General features: G+C 36.0%; 1 protein-coding gene across 1 annotated transcript; it reads right to left on the reverse strand.

Moving 5' to 3' along the window:
* LOC112048158 (sodium-dependent nutrient amino acid transporter 1-like) lies at positions 1-24,115 on the reverse strand. The gene is made up of 14 exons (XM_024085568.2): positions 24,011-24,115; positions 18,660-18,764; positions 14,828-15,098; positions 12,559-12,772; positions 11,812-11,855; positions 10,340-10,487; positions 8,753-8,831; positions 7,618-7,721; positions 6,784-6,970; positions 5,468-5,644; positions 4,179-4,278; positions 3,361-3,540; positions 2,309-2,403; positions 1-1,325 (listed from the first exon to the last, which is right to left on the reverse strand). Exons 1-14 carry the CDS (start codon positions 24,011-24,013, stop codon positions 1,143-1,145), a joined length of 1,890 nt encoding a protein of 629 aa, XP_023941336.2. The 5' UTR covers positions 24,014-24,115; the 3' UTR covers positions 1-1,142.
* Between the last annotated feature and the right edge of the window lie 1,790 nt (positions 24,116-25,905).

Here is a 25,905-nt window from a genome sequence, read left to right on the forward strand (position 1 = left end):
ATTATATTATCAGCAATTAAATCTTACAGTTATTTATATAGTTTCTCACTTTTAATAAGCATCTAAACATTTGATACAATAAATATATTATCTTTTCTCTATACAGGCACTAGTGTTTGCTGTCACTAAATATCATAGCCGTTACTATAGTCAGTTGTTAAGTCTCATGTGCTAATTAATTACACCAACAATCATGCCCTTCAGACCGAAACACAGTACTACTAAACATGAAAAAACCAGATATAAAGGTTGTTGGTAGTCCCGGGCTATTTTACTTATCTTATATCTCATTTATATTTACTTAGTGCCCCAAAATTATTTGACCCGGTGACCAATTACTACTGGAACTAACGCAATGATTATATGAACTATAACGCCGAGGCCTTAGACGAATTACATGCATGGTCTGAGGTTGAGGAGATCGCCATTTTGAAAAACATTATACCAAAATTGTAATAAATAGGGTTGCCAACATTTTTTCAGAAAAATATAGTATTTTTCAGATTTAGCTATATAAAATACAGTACGCCTAAATAAAATATAGTATTTTATGGAATAAGCAAATAATTGACATTTATTTTTAAAAGACAATAAGATTTTACTCTTGTTGCATTTTTCAAGATTTATTTGTCTGAAATATAAGAGTATAATATGTCATATGCTTTTTCACATCTGTTTTTTAAATTAACCAATTTTTAAATCTAGTTGTTTGGAGAGGGTTGGAATGGTTAGCTGGGTTGCCATCCATTTATTTATTATTTGGATCAAACTCCGAACGTCTCTGATGGATGCCCAATCGTCCTGATTTTTTTTTCTCTAAAGGTGGCAGCCCTAGAGGGGCGGCTCTTTCAAAATGAGTTTTCGAGAGCTGTTTCATATATTGGGCTACTCGTAGTTGCGCTTATATAGATTGATTCCCGTCAATCACAGAACGGATCTGTTTGAATCAGTGTATATATATCAGAATACAGTCTGATGTTATATGTTTTACTTAAAAAAGAAGAAAAAAGATCTCAAGAAACTATCTTTTACTAACTAGCTCTTATCTATCAACTAAGGCTACAATATTTTACAAGGATGTTGAGTGAATATTCGCTGACCTACAACTATATTTCAGTTCTGTATATTTATGTATATACTATCTACTTGTATCTCAGCGCACGTTGGTAACCTCCTGATAAGCTGAGCCAAATGTGTCGAAGCCAGGACCTGTTCATTGTAAGACGTAGTTGTTGTCTGTTCTCTGTGAACAGCAGCCATTGTACTTTGTTGTTCTGAGCACGTGGTCCCCATGATGATTTTTTCCGGAATGCCTTCTTGATGGTCTGAAACAAAGATATTATATTTAAGTCGAAATTTCGGATATGTTGGAAATAATATTTGAACCCATTTCTTGAACTTGCGTAGAGCTAGCAACGAATAAATATTAACGTAGTTTCGGAAATTGTGGAAAACCGATTTAGTTTGCAATTTTTTTAATTATCCATTTTGCTCTCCATAAGTATCTCCCTCCCTATATTTGAATTTCGTTTATGCACATCACACCTCTACGTTTGGGTTACATAAATTAATATGTGTAGCAAAATTCTACTTTAACTCAAAACTCATCTACCGACGCGGACACAAGGCGTTCAGTATTCTTTGTATATGAAACTCCATACTTCAACGCACTCCACCACTCCACTCCCGTATGGGCTCCACATAAGGGCACACGGGCCACCACAAAGCGCCGCTACCGGCATATTTCATGTAGTTTTCATACATTTTATATGGACTCGCCGCACACGGTTGACGCCGGTGGCCGCCACATGCTACAATCGTCGCTCCTCGCTTCTTGTGGCCCGCAGCGGCCACTAAACGTCGACATAAAACGCCGCAACACTCCACCCGTGCGATTATGATACTGCATGTATGGGTTAAAAAAGTAGCAGCCACCGATCGCAAGTGTCGACCACCGGCCACAAGTAGCTGTCGCGCGCTTCAGCTACTTTTGTGGCCCCTTCTTGATTCTTGTGGCGGCGTTGGTGTCTGTCGCGTGTGGCCCGTGTGCGGCGACATTTAAGGATTCGTACTGGAAACGCGTCACCTGTGGACACGCTACGACGCTACGACGCTACGTTCACCGTGTCCGCGCCGGTAGATGCAAGTAAATTTGGAGAAAAATTACTGACAGAGCGTCGGATGGACAAACGTACAGAAGTATAAGTATTTAAGGCCTCCGTTTTTTATTCGTACATACGTAACCCTAAAAACATACTTGCCTGTGGTTAGTTGTAAAAATACACATGCGAATATGCTTAGTGCTTACCTCCCAGATGTTACCGCTTCTATTTTTGTACATGGCCAACCCAGTGAACAACGGCACTAATGCTATACCGACGAACAGCATCAGGTAACCTGCCACTGTAAGAGAAAAAGGAATTTTATTTACTTTTTATTGTTCTATGACAAGGTAGGCCTTGCCTATGATTTCATCGGATGCTAAGTTCGGGTTCGATTCCCACAACTGGAAAATATTTATGTGATGAACATGGGTTTTTTCCAGTGTCTGTGTGTATTTATACATTATATAAGTATTTATATGTAGTATATAAATGTATATGAATACTATAATATCAACTATTTTAGTACCCATAATACAAGCTGCTCTGTATACTTACTTTGGGGCTAGATAGTGATGTGTATTGTTTAAGTATATTTATTATTATTATTATTATAAGTGAAGTGATAGGTGATGAAGTCTGAGATAGAAGCGTGCAAACTTGGAAGAGATACAAGTTTACCAGAACGCTAAATCGCTTGGCGTTAAGTCTTTGCTGGTAGGTTGGTGACTAGTCTAGCCACATTCGATCTTGACCATCAGACAAGATGTTCTATTTTTCAACCGATTCATTACCTCGAAAATTATCATTGGCGTATCTATGATTATTATCTTGGGTGGGCCTGAGCCCCCACATCAAGTTTATTATTAGTATCATAATAAAATTCCACATCGGTAGCCCAGAATCCTACGATGGGCACAGGTCAATTCTAGGGTGGGCACGGAAACGTTTGTATGGGAAATGGGGACAAAAAAAAAGGATTGCTTTTATGGTTTACTCGGAAATTATTTTAATTTTTGTCACCTTTTAAACCTTCCCTATACCTCCACGAACATTTCTAGACCAAGATAAGATAAATCCGTTTAGCCGTTCTCGAGTTTTAGCGAGACTTACGAACAGCAATTCTTTTTTATATATAGATTAGAATCCTACGTTAACCTTGTTGAACATAGGCTATATTTTTTTCCCGTACCCGTAAGGGAACAGAAACCGCTGGGCGTCTGCTAGTAGGTACTTCATAAAACAATAATATACTCACCGTAACCAGCGGTAGGGTATATGTAAGTTCCCCCAAACGTCAAGTTGTCGAAGGACAGCAGCGCGTAGACGAACACCACCACCATCATGGCGGGGGTGATGAAGCCCCAGCAGAACCGCCAGTACACCGACGTGCTGATACCCAACATGAACTCGATGTCGGTGCATATGTTCTCTAGACCTGAAATAACACCGAATGACATCAGCGCCAATTTTCGCCTTCGCCTGGATTAAGGTTTATGACCTGAAGGTCTTATAATTCGATGGAGCCGGCTGTACACTCGAGAAAAGCTGACGTCACGCGTCGTTCCCTCGCTCTAGGGTTGCCAACTTTTTTTACAAGAAATAAAGTATATTCTGGTCTATGAAGTTTATTAAACAGTATTTTAGAAAAAAGAACCTTTTCTTTTGAAAAATGCAACCATTCCATCAGTATTTTCTTATGACGTTTTCACGTTTAACTACTTATGTACTTTACAGACAAACGATTTTTTTTTTAATCCTGAGGGGCCTTCTTTGATTTCTGTCATTAAAAATATCCTGTAACCATCTTCAGGGATCATCATACGTATATAAGACCTTCACTGTTTGAGACATGTGATATTTAATTTCTTAAAATGCACACAACTGAAAAGTTGGAGGTGCATACCCCGGACCTAAAAATTAATAATTCTAACCCACACCCTCCGGAATCGGAGGCAGAGTTCATATCCACTGGGCTATCTAGGCTAGTGGGCTATAACTACACCGTACACTCTTTAGCGTTTCATCTCTTGTTCATCTTAACAGTACCGTAAAACGTAAATAAGTTCTATTTACCGTAAATCCAGAATACTGCGAAAATTTCAGCAATACCACAGAATAGTATAAGGAAAGTTCCACCGTAGTAATCGACGATTTCCAACACATATTGGCCTGCCTAAAAAATATAAGTAAAACATTCTTTATTTTTTTATTTACTTTAATAAATGAATGTATCTATAGCTTAATTAAAAAAATATAGAACATTTAAATATGAAGAAGGCCTACCTAACCTACTATCTATACCTAATGTTTAAATAATGTTAATGTTAATTAAAGAAATTAAGAAACGTGGCAATACTGCCAGCCAGCCTTTTGGGTACTTTACCAATGAACAACGATTCGAATGAATTCTACGACGCATAAATATTTAGTTATAATTTTATATTTCCTTTCTTTAACTAATGTTTAAATAATGTTAATGTTAATTAAAGAAACCAACATTTATGTTTTTCAGACTGAAAAAAAGGAATCTTTCGTTCAAATTACGAATACTTATTAAAATACTAGCGGACCCGGTCAAGCTTCGCTTTGACTTTTGTGCACTTCTTCCATACCTACCTACTCCAAACCTACACCTACCCTACGTCTACTCTACGTCTAACCTTCCCCTACCTTACTCCTACCCTACCCCTACCATATCCCTGCCCTACAAATATTAAAATTCAAATAATTACTTGAATCGTTTGTATGGGAGTATAATTTTTTTTTAGTCTTTTAACATTTTTCTTGCCGTAAAACCATCCTAGAACTTCAGCGAACATTTTAAAAAAGTAATTGGCCAAATTGGTCCAGGCGTTGTTGAGTTATATGCTTACCAACGCATTTTGCGATTCATTTTTATATTATAGAAGATTAGTTTAAGTAACTGCTAACTAATTTGTTTATTAGTATCAATAGTATTGGCATACAACGTGGCAATACTGCCAGCCAGCCTTTTGGGTACTTTACCAATGAACAACGATTCGAATGAATTCTACGACGTAAAAATCTTTAGTTACAATTTTATATTTCCTTTTTTTAACACAGGTTTAGGTAGTTAATTAACAATTTAGTTTTTTCAAGTTAGTGCTAATATTTATATAAGTCGCCGTGGAAGCGAGGTTAACCTAAAAATTAATAATCTTGAAACCTACCTATTATCATTTTTGAATCTATTGTAAATGACAGAGCCGATGACCACGGTTAGGTCAGCGGTTCTGTCCATGTTTTATCAATGATTTTACTTTTCCTACGACATACATAAATCAAATAGTATGTAATATCTAAATATTACATTAGCGTGTTTGCTATAACAGATCACTCACCGGTGTAACATAAACGAGGCCGATACCAAATCCGACAGTACACGACAAAGCGGACATGTACACCGTCTTCACTCGCGGGAACGCGTCCAACAATATAGTGTTGACGGATGACAACAGCGCCACAGCGGAGCCGACTCCCAGCACGGACATCATCAAAAAGAAGAGAACTGCAAATAGCTGAAATGAAAATATAAAGATATTAAAACCAGCCCATGTAGGCAAGTGGTACGTTGATTCTCTTTCTACGATCCCAAACGCTTCGAAAACTAGAAAAATGTACCTATAGGAATAACATTTGCTATCGATGCTCACGTGATCAAGAACTGTTAGAAAGAAGGAAAGTTTATTCAGAATACACATCCTAAAAAGGAAAGAGGGAAAAAAACAATAATTAAAATACATTGCAACTAGCATGATGTGATCCTAAAAGGGTCTCCACTCGGCATATTGCTGTGTCCGTGAGGACATCGCACTGATCTTCCGTGAAGCCATTAAGGTGACGTTTGGACGGTATCGAGACGTGCGGAGCGCCTCTAGACAAACATCAACAAATATTAAAAAGGGACAGGAACATAATTATAATTATACAAATATATAACAAATAGAGAGGTGTACAAAAATAAGCCCATAAAATTAATAATAAATTAACCATTTTTCTAGTTTTCGAAGCGTTGGCGATCGTAGAAGGAGAATTGACGTGCCACTTGGCTACAGCTGGGGCTGAGTCGCTAAATGTGGGTCTCTTATGAAGGTTCAAAGTCACATACCTATGCTTGGAGTTTGTCTGTGGGATCTATACTAATATTATAAAGCTGAAGAGTTTGTTTGGTTGGATACGTTAATATCTAGAACTGATAAGAAAAATTCTTTCAGTGTTAGATAGCCCATTTATCGAGGAAGGCTGTAGGCTATATTTTATTCCTGTTTTCTTGCGGGAACGGGAACCACGCGGGCGAAACCGTGCGGCGTCTACTAGTCGAATAATAAATGAGGAGATCAGTAAAAGAACCAAATTAAACCAAAACCCCCTCTAGCGGGTTGCAGAGTGAACATGGTCTTCAGAAGTCCATAAAAGAGGCCCGTCGTCCATCGGCTGATAATTATGATTATGATTAATAAAATCATAATGTTTTCCTCTAACTTTTACTGCAATACTGCTTCGGTGGAATATGTAATTTAGTATTTACATCTTATTAAATTTTTAACCCGCGATAAAGCTCCTTTCTAAGGTCCATATCCTTTCTTCTATAATTTCATATCTATCTCTTCTACAATCCGTGGGCTGTTAAAACAGACTGATATTGTTGACGACATACCTGTGGCTGGAAGGTTTTAGCGATGGCATCAGGGTATGAAACGAACGCGAGCCCGGTGCCGCCCGAGCCCACCACCTCGGTGACGTTGCGATCGAGCACGTGCGCCAGATTGCCGAGGATACCGAAAATTGTGAACCCTGACAGCAAACTTGTAAACGTGTCCAGTGTAGTGACAATCATCGCATCCCTGAAGATAACACGAAAATGAGGATTAACAAATGATTCATAAAGATTGCATCATACTGTAAGTAGCTACGTTTGAACTGTGGTCGCTTTGGAAGGTAGCAGATTTCTAGGATTCGTGATAGCCCAGTGGATATGACCTCTGCCTCCGATTCCGGAGGGTGTGGGTTCGAATCCGGTCCGGGGCATGCACCTCCAACTTTTCAGTTGTGTGCAGTTTAAGAAATTCAATATCACGTGTCTCAAACGGTGAAGGAAACATCGTGAGGAAACCTGCATACCAGAAAATTTCTTAATTCTCTGTGTGTGTGACGTCTGCCAATCCGCATTGGGCCAGCGTGGTGGACTATTGGCCTAACCCCTCTCATTCTGAGAGGAGACTCGAGCTCAGCTGTGAGCCGAATATGGGTTGATAAGGAAGGAAGGTTTCTAGGGCCCAAAACCTCAACCATTCAAGTATTAAGCGTATATTTTTCAATATTTTTCCCGGTGTTATATATAAAGATCACTAAATCACTTCATCATCAATAAATACCATTAAAATACTACCTATTTGTCTCTAGCTTAACGTAGTCACTAAATAAACTGAAACATCTCCCAAAGACACCTTCACCTTCTCCAGTTCTTTAAAAATTTTTTCAAAAAAATTACCTATAAACGTTTTGCTTGAAGCCGTTGTAGGACGAAAACATTATAATAGGGCCAGTGCACACGGATAAGGAGAAGAACACCTGAGTGACAGCGGCGTACCACACCTGAGGACAAATAGAACAAGATAAGGATTAAAGCAGACATTACAAGATTGCAAAAAAATACTTTTTGAGTAAAAAATTTAGAGTTCTTTTTATAATTACCGAAAATAATTATCGAGTTTATCAGTAATACCTTCAGATAAACTGCATCGTTAGTGGCTAGCGAGGTCTTTATTCTTTTTTTTTATTTAACTAAGTTTCAGTAATAAAATTCAGGAGTTAGAAAGTTAAAGGTGACGACAACATCGAATCTCGGATAGCACGATAATAAGCCTTCGGTGGCGGTTATAATCATTAACATCTGATAATGATTGTTAAAGAATGACTATAATAGTAGGGGGGCCGAAGAGGGGGACACCGATAATTTACAACCTGTCCGTCGTGATATGGTTAAAACAATGAATGCTCAAACGCGTCACGGCTTTTCTTCATTGCCACAACGCGTTGAGATCGGATAGCATGTCCGCCACGACACGAATTTCGCTATTTGGTCTTTCTGTGATTGCCACAACGCGTCGTGCGCCATGTGGATAAAGAGTCGTAGTAGCCCAGTGGATATGACCTCTGGCTTCGATTCCGGAGGGTGTGCACCTCCAAATTTTCACTTGTGTGCATTTTAACAAGTTAAATATCACGTGTCTCAAACGGTGAAGGAAAAATATCGTGAGAAAACCTGCATAGCTGAGATTTTTATTAATTATTTGTGTGTGTGAAGTCTGCCAATGCGCATTGGGCCCAGCGTGGTGGACTATTGGCCTAACCCCTCTCATTCTGAGAGGAGACTCGAGCTCAGCAGTGAGCCGAATATGGGTTGATATTATGAGCGTTTTCGATCTTTGAGCGTAACAACACTAGTTAAAAATGGATTCCGAAAAAGAAACGTTGTTATTCATGTTGCCTCGCTGCTGTGGAATCGAGATTTTATATTAAAATTCAATTTAAAAGTTTTTAATTCGTATTTTTGTAATATATATAAGTAACGGTAATTGATTTAGTAATTCTTTAATTATATTATTAGGTAATTATAAACTTACGCTAAGTTCTGCTAATTTATCCCACTGCGGTAGTACGAAGAACAGAATGCCGTTTCCTGCTCCGGGTAAAATTACCGTGCTGAAAAAGACAATTATTTTGTTTGTTAATAAAACTAATGTGTTAATCTTCTTCCAAGAGCAATCTTTTTAAGTAAATGTAAAAAAACGTCCTGGCTTTTTAATTTGATTATACGAAAAGTTCTATAAAACTTCCCTGAATAATATGCATTTCCATAAACCCCATTTAATTAATTCGTATGTATATAACATATAGATTTACATATCATCAAAGATTTTAAATACTATTAGGATATGTTACTAGCGCGGAAAATTGTCTTAATTTCATTTAGTTGCATTAAATAAAAGTAAATAACGAAAGTTATTTCAACAAATAATAACTAAATATTGTCTACAATGTCGAGTTGTGTGTTCAGGAAGTATAAAAACTATATATACCTAGATGAATATATTATAATGTAAGTAAACACTTCTAACAAACAAAATTGTGCATGTATGCAGTCAGTGGAGTAACTAACTTCGGATCACTTTTTGCGGTGATTTTGTACGCACGTAACATACCTTCATAATAGTATAAAATCTTTGCTTATAATACTTATACGAATACGGGCCGAATACAGAAGTTCCTTATTTGAAGTCGGGCTTAAATACCATAAACAGCTTAGAATGGTAAGTGGTAACAACACCTGTGATACACATACATATATACCACAGGTGGATGTAATTAGGAAGTGTAAAAACTATACATGAATATATTATAATGTAAGTAAACACAAAATTTGCGGTGATTTTGTACGCACCTAACATATTTATAGTATAAAATCTTTTCTTATCATACTTATACGAATACAGAAGCTCCTTATTTAAAGTCGGGTTTAAATACTATAAGCAGCTTAGGATGGTAAGTGGTAACAACACCTGTGATACACATAATAAATACCACAGGTGGATGTAATTAATCTTTTAATGAAAAGATTTATTAGGGGTCTGATTAGACCACTAACACCGTAATAAATACTAATAATCAGATGGATTAAAATGTATTGATTAAGATCGTATATTAACGGGTAAGTGTTGAGTAATATTCAGGGTTCCGTAGAACATTTTGTACAACTGATTACTAACAAGTTAGTTTTTAGTGAGTAGCTTGATCTCGATGAGACGATCAACATTTTTGTTTAAGAAAATTCTTGATTCTGGTAGATAACTGAGTTACCAGGAAATGAAATTTTCGAGCTTCGGAACGAGATAGTGTACCACGCAACTTGTAGGACATTGTGGCTGTTAAGTTGTATAGCTATTAATAATCAACATGTCCGCGTGGAATTCCTGAATCGTGCAACCTCTTTTGCAAGATCTTTTTGAATCACTCTCACAAAACATTTTTTTTTTCCAATTCTATGCATTTTTTTCGGAAATAGTAGATTTTTCTGGACTAAAGAAAGACCCATTGCTTTTTGTTCGCATGCATATACGCGCATAACAATTAATCAAAGGTTAGGCGTAATAATGCAATAAACTCCCTTTCATATATATAACATTAAGTACAGAAAGTAAGTAAATACTAACGTGATAAGCAATATGATCATCACAACATAGGGGAACAGGGCGAGGAAGTAGGAAGCTTTCCCCGAACTCTTCACTCCTCGGGAGACGATCACGAAAATCACGAGCCACGATGCTAACAGGCACAGTGTGAGGTACCACAACGGCATACCTGTAAATTAACAACCAAGTGAAATTATCTCACGTGCACGTAAATAAAAATAAATAAATATAATAAATATACTTAAACAATACACATCACTATCTAGCCCCAAAGTAAGCATACAGAGTAGCTTGTGTTATGGGTGCTAAGATAGTTGATATTATAATATTAATATACAATTATATAATACATATAAATACTTATATAATGTGTAAATACACACAGACACTGGAAAACACTCATGCTCATCACACAAATATTTTCCAGTTGTGGGAATTGAACCCACGGCCGTGGATGCAGAAAGCAGGGTTACTACCCACTGCGCCACGCGGTCGTCAAAAAAAGAAAGAAAGAACGAAAGAAACATTTATTCATTTTAGTATCATAAACAGTATAACCTATTTTACGTACAGTAAAAGCTCATTATTCGCGGGGGATACGTTCTCTAAATGTATCGCGAATACAGAAACCATGATTATGGATTTTATATCGGATTATAAGGGATACTTTCTTGGGTGACAAAATAAATAACAAATATATAAAGAAAAACAATTAATTCAAGTTATTGATTAACTATTATATTCAGTCTTAGAAAATGGTTTCAAGAATTTGGACTATTCAGAGTGATTTTAAGTAGTGGCATTCTTAAACCATCCATTCGCAATTTGAGCAATATGTATTTGCAAGTTAAAGTTTAAATTTGCAGATTTTACGTAAGTTTCGTCATTCAGATCCGCGAATAACGAAATATTTAGCCGCGAATATAGGATATAGGATTTCAAAGACAGGGGTACTGGGTTCGATTCCCGGGTGGGCCGAAAAAAGTTTTCTTAATTGGTCCAGCCACTCCAGTCTGGCTGGTGGGAGGTTTCGGCCGTGGCTAGTTACCACCCTACCTACAAAGACGTACCGCCAAGTGATTTAGCCGAAAGGGGTGTGGATTCCCATTCTCCTCCTAACAAGTTAGCCCGCTTCTATCTTAGTTTGCATCATCACTTACCATCAGGTGAGATTGCAGTCAATGGCTATCTTGTAAAAAAAAAGTTTACCTCGTCCCCCTCATTAAACGAAAGACAATTTAGTTGGTGACTTTGAGAGCGTTACAAGTCCAAGGGTAATTAGCCAGGTAAGGTCTGAGTCCGAAAAGCCATACATTTTACGTGTGAAAATCGTTGTTTTATCGGATAACGACTTTCTCTACGAAAGAAAGTTCATGTTGCTCTGAAAGTCTAAACTCTAAATGGTTTATTCGTAAAAACCGCATGACAATCCGTTTGATGATTCCGGATTAACAAAAACTTTTAAAACTTAGTGTTGGTACAAATATGCTTACCAAGACCGCCTTCTATCCCCTTGGGCTGTTGAAGCACCGTTTTACTAAAAATAAAAGTAAAATTATTTTATAATTGAATAGCAATACAATGATTTAATAATTACGGAGGTAAGCTAAGTTTATCTTTAACGTGAAACGCCTATGTCTTAGCTGGCTGGTGGATGTAGTCAAGGCAACTCATAGTTTGTAAGTTTGAGCCATATGCAAAAATGCGGCTCTTGCTTCGACCTAATCTTAGCTTTCCGTTACGCAAAATTGTAGTCTAAGCACAGAATACATAGTTTATCGAGGTATGCCTAATATAATAAATTGTCAGTGATGAACTATGGTTCGGAAACTTGGTCGCTAACTATGGGCATCATAAGAATGCTCAGAGTCACACAGCGGGCGACGGAATTAGCTACGCTCTAATTAATATCTGCGTGATCGAATCAGGAGCAGATCCGCAGAAGAACCAAACTCACTGACTCAACTCGCTCACTCAACGAGTCGCGAAGCTGAAGTGACAATGGGCTGGGCACATGGTTCGAATAGCCGATGGACGTTGGGGTCCCAAGGTGCTGGAATGGCGACCCTGCATGCAGTGTTGGTCGACCCCGAACAAGGTGGACTGACGACATCAAGTCGCAGGGATTCGCTGGATGCAGACAGTTCTTGATAGTGATGTTTGGAAGTTCCTACAAAAGGCCTGCAGTAGACGTTCATGGGCTTATATGATGGTGATGAATGTAATAAAAAAGTTCTTACGTGAAATAAAGCTCGGCACTGCTACGGGAGACATTAGTCAAGGTGACATTTTCAGTTTGTCCTGACGGCACGCAGTTACGCCATTCGGGGTCACAGACAGCCCAAGGCAAAACAGGCTGGAAACTCATAGCGAAGTAATAAAGGCATAGACCGATGATGGATACGTAGTAAGAGAGAATGTAACTGCAAGCTAAAGACTGGGCGTATCCAATGCCTGTAAAACAGAAATGTAATCATTTTAACATGATTTGCGGTGCATTACAAAAATTCTTGACAACATGCCTAACATTTCGTTTGTTAGACGTATCAAAAGGCTCAGGCATTGACAATCTGCCGCCTGTCTTCTTAAAAGAGACTGCAAACTCGCTTTTTGAGCCCATTCACCATATTTTTAACCGTTGTCTTTCTGAGGGAATTTTTCCTTCTATTTGGAAATCAGCTCGTATCGTACCCGTGCACAAAAGTGGTTCAAGGAGAGATATTGAGAACTATCGTCCGATCTCAATATTACCGGCTCTGTCAAAGCTTTTCGAGCGTCTCGTGCATAAAAGTATTTATCCCTCGCTACATGGGAAAATAATCGAGCAGCAGCATGGCTTTGTTCAAAAACGGTCTACTACCACCAACCTCTTAATCTATACGACATACCTTTTTGAAGCAATAGACACAAATATTCAGACAGATAGTATATATACAGATTTCCGAAAGGCTTTCGACAGAGTTGATCATAAAATTTTGCTAAATAAACTAGCTTATAATGGAATTCGAGGCAGTCTTTGGCGTTGGTTTAAATCTTATATTTCTAACCGTACACAGAAAGTTGTTGTTAATGGTTTCGAATCGGCTTTCGTTCCTGTAACCTCTGGTGTGCCACAGGGCTCTATATTAGGTCCTCTTTTATTTATTCTATTTATAAATGACGTAAATACGTGTTTCCAGTATAGCAACATACTTCTATATGCTGATGACCTAAAAATTTACTACTCAATTCGAAATTTGTACGATCATGTTAAAATCCAAGAAGATCTAGACCGTTTCTCAACGTATTGCAAGGAAAACAAATTAAGTTTAGCATTAAATAAGTGTAAATTAATTCGATTTACAAAAAAAAAAGTTGTTAGTAAATTTCAATACAAACTTTGTGGTACAGAATTAGACTCAGCAGACAGCGTTAAAGATCTTGGTGTAGTTTTGGATTCAAAATTACATTTGGATATTCATATAGATAATATTGTCAACAGAGCTTTTAAAATGTATGGTTTTGTTATGCGAAGTTGTATGGAGTTTACCCGACCATCAACTTTTCTTTACATTTACAAGAGTCTTATACGTTCGCAATTGGAATATGCTGTATCGGTATGGAATCCGTACTACCAGAAGTATATTGAAGCCCTTGAATCAGTACAAAAGAAATACTTAAAACGTGTAAACTTCAAATTCTTTAGAAATTATAGCTCGTATGATTATCTTCTTGAAAAATACAATATTCATACACTTAAGACTAGACGCACTCAGCTATTGGCTTTGCTCCTCTATGACATTTGTCATGGAAAGTATGACTGCATACCTATTAATAATAAATTAAATTATAGAGTTCCACGTCTTACACAAATGCGAATTAAAAAACCATTGTTTGCTATAGGTAAATGCCGTACTAACACTGGAAAGCGTTCGCCAATGTATGCGCTAATGCGAAACTATAATGATAATTATACCTACGTTGATTTATATTCTGATACTCGTCCAAGTAAATTCAAAAAACAATTGTCACAAAAAATTTAAAATCTAATGTATAAGTAGCTTAATCTTTCAATATCACTTCACTTTTAATATTTCACTTTTCTTGTATTAATTATATTAATCTGTGGTTAACGGTGTAGGTTAACGATTTAGTCTTAATGTCAGTAATTTTTTGAATTGTAATCTTATCGTTTACTGTTTGTTAACCCAAATAAATTAAAAAAAAAAAAAAAAAAAAAAAAAAAACATACGTAACTATCCAATGCCCGCGAAATGGTTAGTAAAATTTATTTTTTTATAACTAGGGAAGAGTGATGTTTTTCTGAATTAAAGGATTTTTCTACATCTACAGGAAATTTCATACCGATCGGTTGAGTAGTTAGAACGTGAAAGTCTTGATGCCCAACAAGCAAACAACACTTTCACAATTAATTCAGCAATTTGCCCATAACTTTACTCTAGTTTGGATTTTTTGCGGGAGTTAAAAAAAATTGTATAAATATTTTAATAACAAAAATAGATAATTTACCTTTCATAGCAGGGGCTAAGGCCCATACTTTGACTGTGTTTCTAGAGCTAAATTGGCCCAATACACCTTCAAGGTAGTACATGGGCTTTCCAATAAGTATAAGCACTATTATGTATGGTATGAGGAAGGCTCCGCCGCCATTTTGGTAAGCCACAAAGGGGAACCGCCACACGTTGCCTAGCCCAACGGATGTAGCGATGCAGGACATGAGGAATTCGATTTGATTTCCCCACATAGCTCGTTCGGGTTCCCCACTTTCAGTATCATCTTTCTGAAAAGAAAGGCTCTATGAAAAATATATTAAAACTTGTACCTATAGTCTGTTAAGTTCGTTGATGACACACCCATGATATGCGGGCGACGGGGGGGGAAAGACTGCGAGGGTGTGAAATCGTGCGGACGGGGAAGTGAGGTGCCTCAGTCGTGGGTTTTTCATTCATCGCTACACGACCCGCGCAGACCATCGGTTTACGAACGATTTGCCAAGCTATAATATCTTTTTTAGCCGCGATAGCCTAGTGGATATGATGTCAGCCTTCGATTCGAAGGGCGGAGATTCGAATCCGAAGCGGAGATGCACCTCCAACTTTTCAGTTGTGTGCATTTTAAGAAATTAAATATCACTTGTCTCAAACGGTGTAAAACATCGTGAGAAAACCTGCACACCAGAGAATTTTCTTAATATTCTCTACGTGTGTGAAGTCTGCCAATCCGCATTGGGCCAGCGTGGTGTACTATAAAGCCTGACATCACTTAATCTGAGAAGAGACTCGTGCTCAACAGTGAGATAAACTAGATAGTTAATGACGATGAAGTTAATTACGATAAATAATAATTAATATAGATCATAATCATCATCATCATCATTATCAACCCATATTCGGCTCACTGCTGAGCTCGAGTCTCTCATAATGAGAGTGGTTAGGTTAGGTTAGGCTGGCCCAATGCAGATTGACAGACTTCACACACTCAGAGAATTTAGATAATTCTCTGATATGCAGGTTACCTCACGATGTTTTTCCTTCACCGTTCTAATTATTATTAAAATTAATATAGATATGCATTCCGATTCGTAATTAAGGATAAAAATCCTTGCGCCAGTGACCCGATTGTGCAGCAAAGGACAGATAGCTATCATTCCGCGTAAACATTTGGCGTATATCAATTCAAGGTTACAATAACAAATAACCAAACCTTTCTCTACGTTTTATTGTAATATGCCGGAAATGTCAACCTATTATACATAATTTTAACTATTGCTTAAGAGATAACGTTTAACGAAATGAAAATACCTACAGCAAAGAATAAATTAATTTATAGAGTAACCTCATTATCAACCCATATTCAGCTCATTGCTGAGCTCGAGTCAAACTCCACAGCTCCGGCCCATACGCAATGTCAATAAAAATTTACAACAACCTTCCAGACCGTATACGTAATGAGGCGAAAGATATTGCTTTCAAAAAGAAATTAAGGGACTTTCTGGTCGAAAAGTGCTATTACACGGTGAATGACTACTTGAATGACAAATAAAAACAAAAAATAAAATCGGTCTCCCTATCACTCACTCGACAAAAGGCTACGCCCAAACTGGGTATCCATAACTTGCATTATGTAATAAAATGTAACTTGTAATTATTATTATTATATTGTATAATGTAATGTATGGTATTGCTTGATATTAAATTAAATAAATAAATAAATAGATTAAATAACTGCTCGATCGTCTTGCGCTGGCATAATGGCTTTAATTAAAAGTAAAAACTTATACAGCACATAATTGGCATAGTTTTGAGCAAGTTGCTACTATTCTATTATTTTAATATATGAAACCAGAGAATTTTGCACCGGCGGCTGGAATCTGGCACGTAGCGATATTCGTAGCGTGACGTACAGAAGTCATAGTCAGGGAACCGTAGAACATTTTGTACAACTGATTACTAGAAACTGAGAACTGAGAAGCTACTCACGAAACTTTATAATTAATTTTTCGTGAGTTGCTTCATCTCGATGAGACGATCAACTTTTTTATTTACGAAAATTCTTGATAATGGTAGCTAACTGAGTTACCAGGATTTTTTTATTTTAAAAATTCTAGGGATCCCGGACTTTTGAGTTTTGTAAGAATTTTTTTCCACGAACTATACGAAATTAATACCTATTGTTTATATTAAATTTGATATGAGTCAACTACCGTATATAAACGTACCTACCATTTACATCTTCCTCCAATCTTGCAGTACCTTTCAATACACGTGCCTATTTTAAAGTTTTAGAAGTTTTTTTTTTTGTTAAATAAGTAGGTTTTATTCGTTTTTATTACCTATAAAAAAATGTCTATACCTACTCTATACAGATGAACTTAAATGAACCCTAATTTGTGTGAGATAATAGATTATTTATTATCTATTCTGAGTGTGTATTTATAGTTAATACTTTTCGGAAATGTAATCGATGTTTTATTAAAGAGAAATAAGTAAATTACTATATGATTTTATAGTTCTTAATAAAATATCTAGACGTAGGCACACACGTGACTACATTATACATACTTTTATTCGTAGAAATGTTTATAGTGTAATAAACTTTATAGACAATTAGTTGTCGATATAGGTTTCGTATTTTATTTTCTATAGATGATTCTTTAAAGGTTTTTTATCATTATATTCAATTTTATGCTTAACATATTATGTGCCAATATATTATTGGCAGTGGCGTGCACTTCATAGATCCAAAAATGCGCTGCCTACCCTAAGGACTCAATACAAACCTGTCGGACCACAGAATACATAGTTGGACAAGGAATTTTCCAATTTTTACTTATAGTGCATACCCTAGTTAAAAACCTTATGCACGCCACTGATTATTGGATTGATTAATTTAAAAGTTTCTTCTCTAAAAGTAAGTCAAGTACCAAAAGTCTGTAGTTAAAGGTCTGTCTTGATATATTTTTATTGTTTGAGTAATTTTTATCGTTTAAGTCAGCCCTTGACTACAATCTCATCGATTGGTAAGTGATGATGCAATCTAAGATGGAAGCGGGCTAACTTGTTAGGGTCTATCAGTATGTAGTAGTATGTACCTCGGTGTACCATTCAAATAATAAGTGACTACATCGTTTTTCGTCGTATTTTTGTTTTTGTGGTCATCTAACATAAGTTTTTCTACGAAATTACCTTGACTACGCCATGTTATATCAAGTGGCAATGATCATCTAACATTATTAATTGCACGAAATTACGTAAATAATGATTTTTTTTATTAAAATAACGTTACTACTTGCTACTAATATACTAATGCCATTTTACGTAAAATTACCATTATTATGTCATTTCGTTGGAAACAGAGAGAGACGATCATAGCAATCCATGGATTCACCGAGCGGGTGCCGGGTCCATCGCGTGGCAGAAAGAAAAACTCCGAGCTAAGTCCAGGACTTTTGTATGCATTTTAAGAAATTAAATATCACGTGTCTCAAACGGTGAAGGAAAACATCGTGAGGAAACCTGCACACCAGAGAATTTTCTTAATTGTGTGAAGTCTGCCAATCCACATTGGGCCAGCGTGGTGGACTATTGGCCTTACCTCTCTCATTGTGAGAGGAGACTCGAGCTCAGCAGTGAGCCGAATATGAGTTGATATCGTAAGAGCAGAAGCATGTGAGATGATGATTGCAAAAACGAAAAAACAATGAAAAAAATGACGTAGTGACTCATTATTTGAATGGTACACCGATATACATAATAACCCAGCTGATAATGATCATTACGTAGTAGAACATTATCACCCTAAGCCCGCCAAGTCTGATTAGAGCGGTATGGTGGTACTGTACCGTAATTGTGTCGAGTGCAGCCTTTTCATTTTTGGTCGCTTCGCTGAAGGATGGCGGAGGTTCCGAGGCATCGAATGCCTTATTTACTTTCCCCTTTTTATTTTTCTGGAAAAACAAAAAAATCATTATTATTATTGTAATGGTTGATTCCGCTAGAGGGGATCGGATGCACTCTTTCCGCTGTCACCTTTTAGATATACCTACGAATACCTACGTCGTTTACTACTCGGTACTCGGTAGAGCAAAAGTATTTTTATTTTATTATTAGCTGACGCCGCGCGGTTTCTCCCGCGTGGTTCCCGTTCCCGTAAGAATACGGGGGTAATATAAATCATATAGCTTTCCTCGATAAATGGGCTGTTTAACACTGAAAGAATTTTTCAAATTGGACCAGTAGTTCCTGAGATTGGCGCGTTCAACCAAACAAACAAATTCTTCAGCTTTATAATATTAGTATAGATTTACAAGTTAGCCCTTGACTACCATTTCACCTGATGGTAAATGATGAAGCGGGCTAACTCGTTAGGAGGAGGATGAAAATCCACGCCCCTTTTCGGTTTGTACACGACATCGTACCGGAATGCTAAATCGCTTGGCGGTACGTCTTTGTCGGTAGGATGGTAACAAGCCATGGCTGAAGCCTCCCACCAGCCAAAATTTCTTTTTATCTGGGCTGAGGACTAACTCTGACGTGTCTGACATATATTAATGGTTTTCCACATATAGTCATCACTTGACATCTTATAGCCTTCAAAATGTTTAATTTAAAATTTTGTGATTGATTATTTCATTACAGTTATTTTTCGAAAAACGCCGAGTTAGCTAATAATCCAAATGTGCTTTTGTAACACCATTTAGTTTATTTTAGCACTAAATAATATAACGTAAAATAAAACAAAAATATCCCGGCATGGTAATATTTTTTAAGCACGTGAATATGTTACAATACGTGGGCTTAATAACTCAGTAATCGCGGATTATCTGCTCGATAATTATCTTGTCATTATATATGAGCATTAGCGGCTGATATAAATATTGATTGGTAATAAACGTTTTACAACTGACAGTAGGTATTATTGCAGATAGCTTTATCTGTCAATGTTGCATCACGGTTAATCCCAAAACTTTCGCAGTATGCACAATGTTGCACGTAACGATTAATCTTACCTAAGATTATTAATTCGAGTCACTAAAATGACATTTCAGTGACAGTTGCACTTGTCATTTTACTGACTAACCATTCGCTGCCCGCGAGTATTTTATCGAAAAGCCCGTCTGCGTTGAAGAAGCCGACAGTCAGGGAATGCGGTTTTAATCTACCGTTGTGAGCCATTTAAAAAATCTTTTTATTCCTCTATCGCGCGGAGCATGATACTGTGTTCGCCTATTGCCCTTAGTTTACTTTATATTTTTTACATGTCATGTAACGGATACGATGGGCGACCGGTCGTCCATTTAGGAGTCAAGTAGTTAAAATTAATAATCGTACTTTAAGAGGATTTGCTCTACCTTCAGTCTAATTCATTAATTTTGACGTATGTTCAATGATAATTTTATACTATAGATCGGTTACGTCCCTACAAAATCACCGCAAAAAGTGATCCGAATAATAGGCTACAACACAGTGCACACATGCACAATTTTGTCTTTAATTGTTTAGTTATTTCATTTTGTCTTTAGTTATTTATTTATGAATATATAAATGTTACTTCCTGAACACACAATTTGACATTGTAGACGAAATTCAGGTAGGTATTATTTGTTTTAAATAACGTTTTTTTTTTTTGCTGACCACAACTAACATTGAGATGTGGAAATTTCCTCTTTTGAGCGCCTCATTTTTCATGCGCTAATAACACAGCTACCAGTATTTAACATTATTACGTATGTTAGTTGACAAACGAATTTGAGATTCTATGTAACAAATACAATCCTGTGCCTAATGACATCCCTTCGTGGGTATCATACAATAGGTGACATTTGTCAGTTGTTTTGATGTTTATCATAAGCTGTTAATAAAGATGAAATAAGTAAATAGGTAAGCTGAATGCCTTGGTGGTTATTCGGCTTCAGATTATTAGAACTGGAATTTGATTCCTGAATTGGACCTTGAAATAGGTATTTCATGGGCCAATCCACTTAATAGGTATCTATCGAGTTTTTCATTCTTCCAAGTAATTCCCATTACCAGTTCTTCTATTTTTTTTATATTCTTTAAAACGTATGCCGTATCTTTATAAACATAAAGAACATTCGTTTACCAGCCAGAGTAAAGATATATTTTCTGTGATGTGGCTGTTTAAAGATATTATATGCTAACGGAAAAAAGTAAATTTAGTTCATGACAATTTTATTATGCACCAAACATTCTAATCCGGAAATTTATAAGTTTGTAATTAGATTATTAAACGTTATTTGTATTTTTGATCAATATAGATTAATTTATATCCGTGGTACTATCTACAGAACTATTTTTGTGAAGCGGATATACGATATACATCTACATTGATAAAATCCGTTCGAAAACTGGTGTAAAATTAAAAAAAAATCTGTTTGATTGTATAATCGTGAAAGTACACAAACAAAGTAGGTACGTTTGCATTTATAATATAAGTACTCGTATCAATAGATGAAAATCTATCGCCAATGCACTATTTGCATGACACCTGCTATACTGACATTCATATTATCGTGCAACTATTCATCTATTGTAGGTACATAGACTGGCAACCAATGACGAATGAACAGTCACGAATAAGTTACGGGTCAAGTGATTTATACGGGCATCATAAGTAATGCCCAGATAAATTACGAACGCCTAGTTCTATCGAGAAATGTGCTTGTATGTAATTTTTTACACGTTTACACAAACTGGGTTTACATTATTGAATTTTGAGGTAAATATCAATAAATTTGCATATTGGTTTCAATTTTAAAGTTTATTCTTTACGTGTTTCATAAATATGCTTATGAAAATTGGTTGAGCCGTTTAAAAGTTTTGGGAGGTACTCGAGTGGGTCGCAATCTCAGCAGATTTTCATCAAACATGTCTAGGAACATCTAAGAACACAGAACATAAGTCACCTTTAATACAAAAAAAAAAACTAAATTGGAATCGCTACTCTTTCAGATCGACTGTCTAAATAGGTGTGTGTTGCCCCGCAGCATACACTATATACGTCTAAATACCAACGCCTGAAAAGTGAAAGGTGCGCAGAATAGTTTGCGCTCAAAAAACGTAACGCTGTCATTCGTTCATAGAATTTTACTGTTTAGGTATTTTTATCATACCGGGGGCTACATATGAAAAATCGTTTCTTAAGGAGTAAACTCTAAAAAGTAGTTGTAAATAAACAGGTCGATGTATAAAACCGCATTCCACGCAGACGGAGTCGCGGGTGTTCGCTAGTGAACAATGAAAACGATGATCTCACATAAGTTACAAACTGCGTTGTAGTGATAATAACATTAATTAAAATTACTAAATATTTACAATGATTACATATTACGCTCTTGATACAAGCATGTATTTAATTAGTAAGTATTGAAAAAAATTAGGTGACGGTTTATCTTTGATAAATTATCCATCAAAGATCTAACCTTGTTTATATAGCGATAAACAGAAATGCAGTGTTTGTATGTCAATGGATAAAATTATTTGTTTACGCTGCTATTAAAGAACCAGGTATAAGGTATTTACATATTACCTAAGTAAACGGTTAAACGTTATTTGTATAAGCAATGATAATTTTATTGTATACTATAGATCGGTTACGTCTCTACAAAATTACCGCGAAAAGTGATCCGAAGGCTACAACACTGAGCGCACGCATGCCAATTTTGTCTTTAATTTCATTAATATGTATATTTAGTTTTTACACTTCCTGAACACACAATTGTAGACGATATTTAGGTATATATTGAGTTGTGTATAAATTTCCTCTTTTGAAATCGCCTCATTTTTCAAGCGCTAGAAACACATCTAACAATATTTAATATCATTGTGTATAAGGCAAGCCAATGGAATTACTAAGTACCTTAGGTATTTTAAAGGGCCGTGAACTTGATAAATGTAAAAATTAACTGCCTATCTGGAAGACTAAGCGTACGTAGGTATATATGCCTGCCCTACTTGAGAATTATGCAGCAGAATTGTACTTAACGACTGCGCAAACACAAAGCGTTTAAGCGTTCTAAGTTCTGCGTTCTGCGCAACGCTTATAACTTAAAAACACTGCTCAGATACGAGTAGAAGGCGGTCAGGTCGTGTTGTGCTGTCTGCACGGTGCTAGGAAGTTACGAGTACATACATTAGAACGAGAAAACTCGGAACACAGAACGCGGAAATGTTTGTTCGCGCGACCTCTATCTTATTAATTAAAAAAAATTGAGATGTTTATGGTACACTGTGCAGTAAAAAATAATTCTTATCAGTGTGAAAAAGTTAATTTCTGTGAAAATCTTTTTTAATAACGTCCTTATAGTTCGCTTGTAAACGCCGTTGCGTTATTTTTTTTATACAACAACCACAACACCAACATAGAAGAGCTTCTAATGTTGATAATGACGAGACCATGTTCTTAATATCCTTAACTAAGCTTAAATACATTTAAACTTCGTAATACTTATATCTCTGTGTCGTCGTATTATAACACTTAATTAAATATGTATTCAAAAATAAGTAAGTACTTATTTAATAACTTCACATCATTGTTTATATAACACAAGCGATATTAGAAATAGGATGGTGTAGGTAAGTTTAATTATTATACAATTTAAAAAAATCCTATTTTTCTGAAAATAGATACTTTTTAAAATTAAAATTTAAAAAAGTCGTTCTTATCATAATTATTTCAATAGTTCGCTCCATCAGGAATTAAATTTTTAATGGTATTTATTTTAAAATCTTTGGTTCGGAGTTAGTTTACATTTTAATAATGTTAAGGTATTTTCGCGAAAATAACTGCCTTTAGTTTATTTTTTGGGACTAAATTAATTTTTATAGTGGCCAACACGTATTACTTGCATATATTACACGTATTATTTGCATACAATGTCCTGCTCTGGACTACAATTACATATCGCTAAATCGGCATAAAGTAAGGCCATCAATGTTATTTTCACGACAATAATTTGGTAACTAAATCTTGAATTAACACAACACAAAAATGCCCTTTTGGTTAATAATTTCAGCAGCCTTTACGTATCTGAATGAGATTAATATATTATCTGTTAACTAATTTCAATATTTTTTTCTGAATTACTATTTAATTACTGGTTTTTAAAATATTAATATCATAAAAGGCTAGTAAAATTAACAACCAAATGGCAGACTACTTAAAAAGTCTTACCATTTTGTGATTTGAACGAAAGTTGTAACTAATAACTTTACTAATTAATATATTGCGACGTTAGCGCAGGCACTATCTACTCGAATGAACGAAACCGCTCCTTTCAATGTATTATATATTTATTTCCTATCAGTGTCTCTTTAGGTCCCATCGTAATCAACTCCGAAATCATTTAACAGTTTTGCATAAGCGTAGCTAGGGCCGAGACTGGGGGGCTCGACCCCTCTATCTAATATACCCCTCTACTGGTCTGATATATACCGATAGTTTCCTTTGTTATTTTGTTTCGATAATTATATAAGTAATATAAAGGTAAATTCAAAACTTTTAAAAACAATTTATTATGTAGCCTTTTGCAATGGCTGTTACATCTTTTTAATAATCCTCTTTTGTACAATCCCTGAAAAAATTCAAGTAGTTAGTATTTAATTAAATTGTGCTTTTATTTTCAATTACTTCTGCTTAATATTTTTTTTAGTGCACATTACTTAATCAACGTTGTAAGAACTTTTAGATAGATGCTTTCACAATTTTATTCATAAGTTAACAACCCACCCAATATAAAATGCCTAGTTACGGCAATGTTTTTTATTGTAGGTATGATACTCTTATAAAGATATTAATTGGCGATTAAATATATTTTTCCTTTTTTTGTGTGTGTATGCTGTATATGTATATTCTATGATTTTAGTGCAATAAAAATATAAATAAATGAATGAAATACTACGCAAATACAAGTCCCACAATTTTTTTACGTAGGGTACTCCTTAGAGGCTTAGAGGATTAAAGAAGTCAATCAATACATAGGCTTAAATATGGTACCTAACCAATGATAATCTTATTTAGTTAACGGTTAAAGAATACGTAATTTATATCTCGTTGGCTGGCGATTTTAAATTTAAACATAAAAAACGCCTTTTTTTAAACTCAAATAAATATTGTCAACAGCGCATAATTTACTGATTTGTCACTAATTTTTTAAATATTGATTACTAGCGGACGCCAGCGACTTTGTCCGCGTGGAATTCAGTTTTTCACAAATCCCACGGGAACCATGGATTTTTCCGGGATGAAAAGTAAAGAAAAATAAATGTGGTAATCCAGAGTAAAATCTATTTTCAGTCCTAATTTCAGCCAAATCGCGTCAGTAGCCGCAGCGTAAAGGAGGAACAAACATACACACAACCTTTCGCCTTTATAATATTAGTGTGATTTTCTAATTTGTAAAACTTTATAGGAAAGTAACTAGTGTATAGTGATGTTCCTATTCAGAAAATGAGTGACACAAATCAAGCAGGGCATGACACCATTGCACGACATACATTGTGCGACAAACAATGGATTCACGTGAAAGGGTCTCTTTACAGTTAACGTATCATATCGTTAAACAGGGGCATAGCTATCGCTGTATCAGCCGTATCAATGATACGGGGCCCCCGGACTACAGGGACCCCTTACGTGTGACTGTGAAAGCAAAACATAAGTAATCCACAATTTCTTTTTTTCCCTGGTTAACCGTGTGCCCAAAAGTTAGAAACATTCTACATAGGTTAAGTCACTGTCATATTGATTTTAAGCGAGCATTTTTTTTATCTTTTGTGAGAAATCTGTATCCTTCATTTGGGCCCCTCAACTAAGTTTGATACAGGGCCCCTTCTAGGCATGCTACGCCACTGTCGGTAAATATTACTATTTAACACTGACAGCGATAATTACTGCACACGCCTATAACGTTGACACATCAGGGTGCGCCAACTAGAAATACTATTTTGTATCTGGTAAGTTGCGAAGCTGAAGTGGCAATGGGCGGGGCACATAGTTCGAAGAGCCGATGGACGGGTCCCAAAGTGCTGAAATGGCGACCCCAGACTAGTAAGCGCAGTGTTGGTCGACCC

The sequence above is a fragment of the Bicyclus anynana genome, chromosome 11, assembly GCF_947172395.1.
Source record: "Bicyclus anynana chromosome 11, ilBicAnyn1.1, whole genome shotgun sequence".
Lineage (NCBI taxonomy): Eukaryota > Metazoa > Arthropoda > Insecta > Lepidoptera > Nymphalidae > Bicyclus > Bicyclus anynana.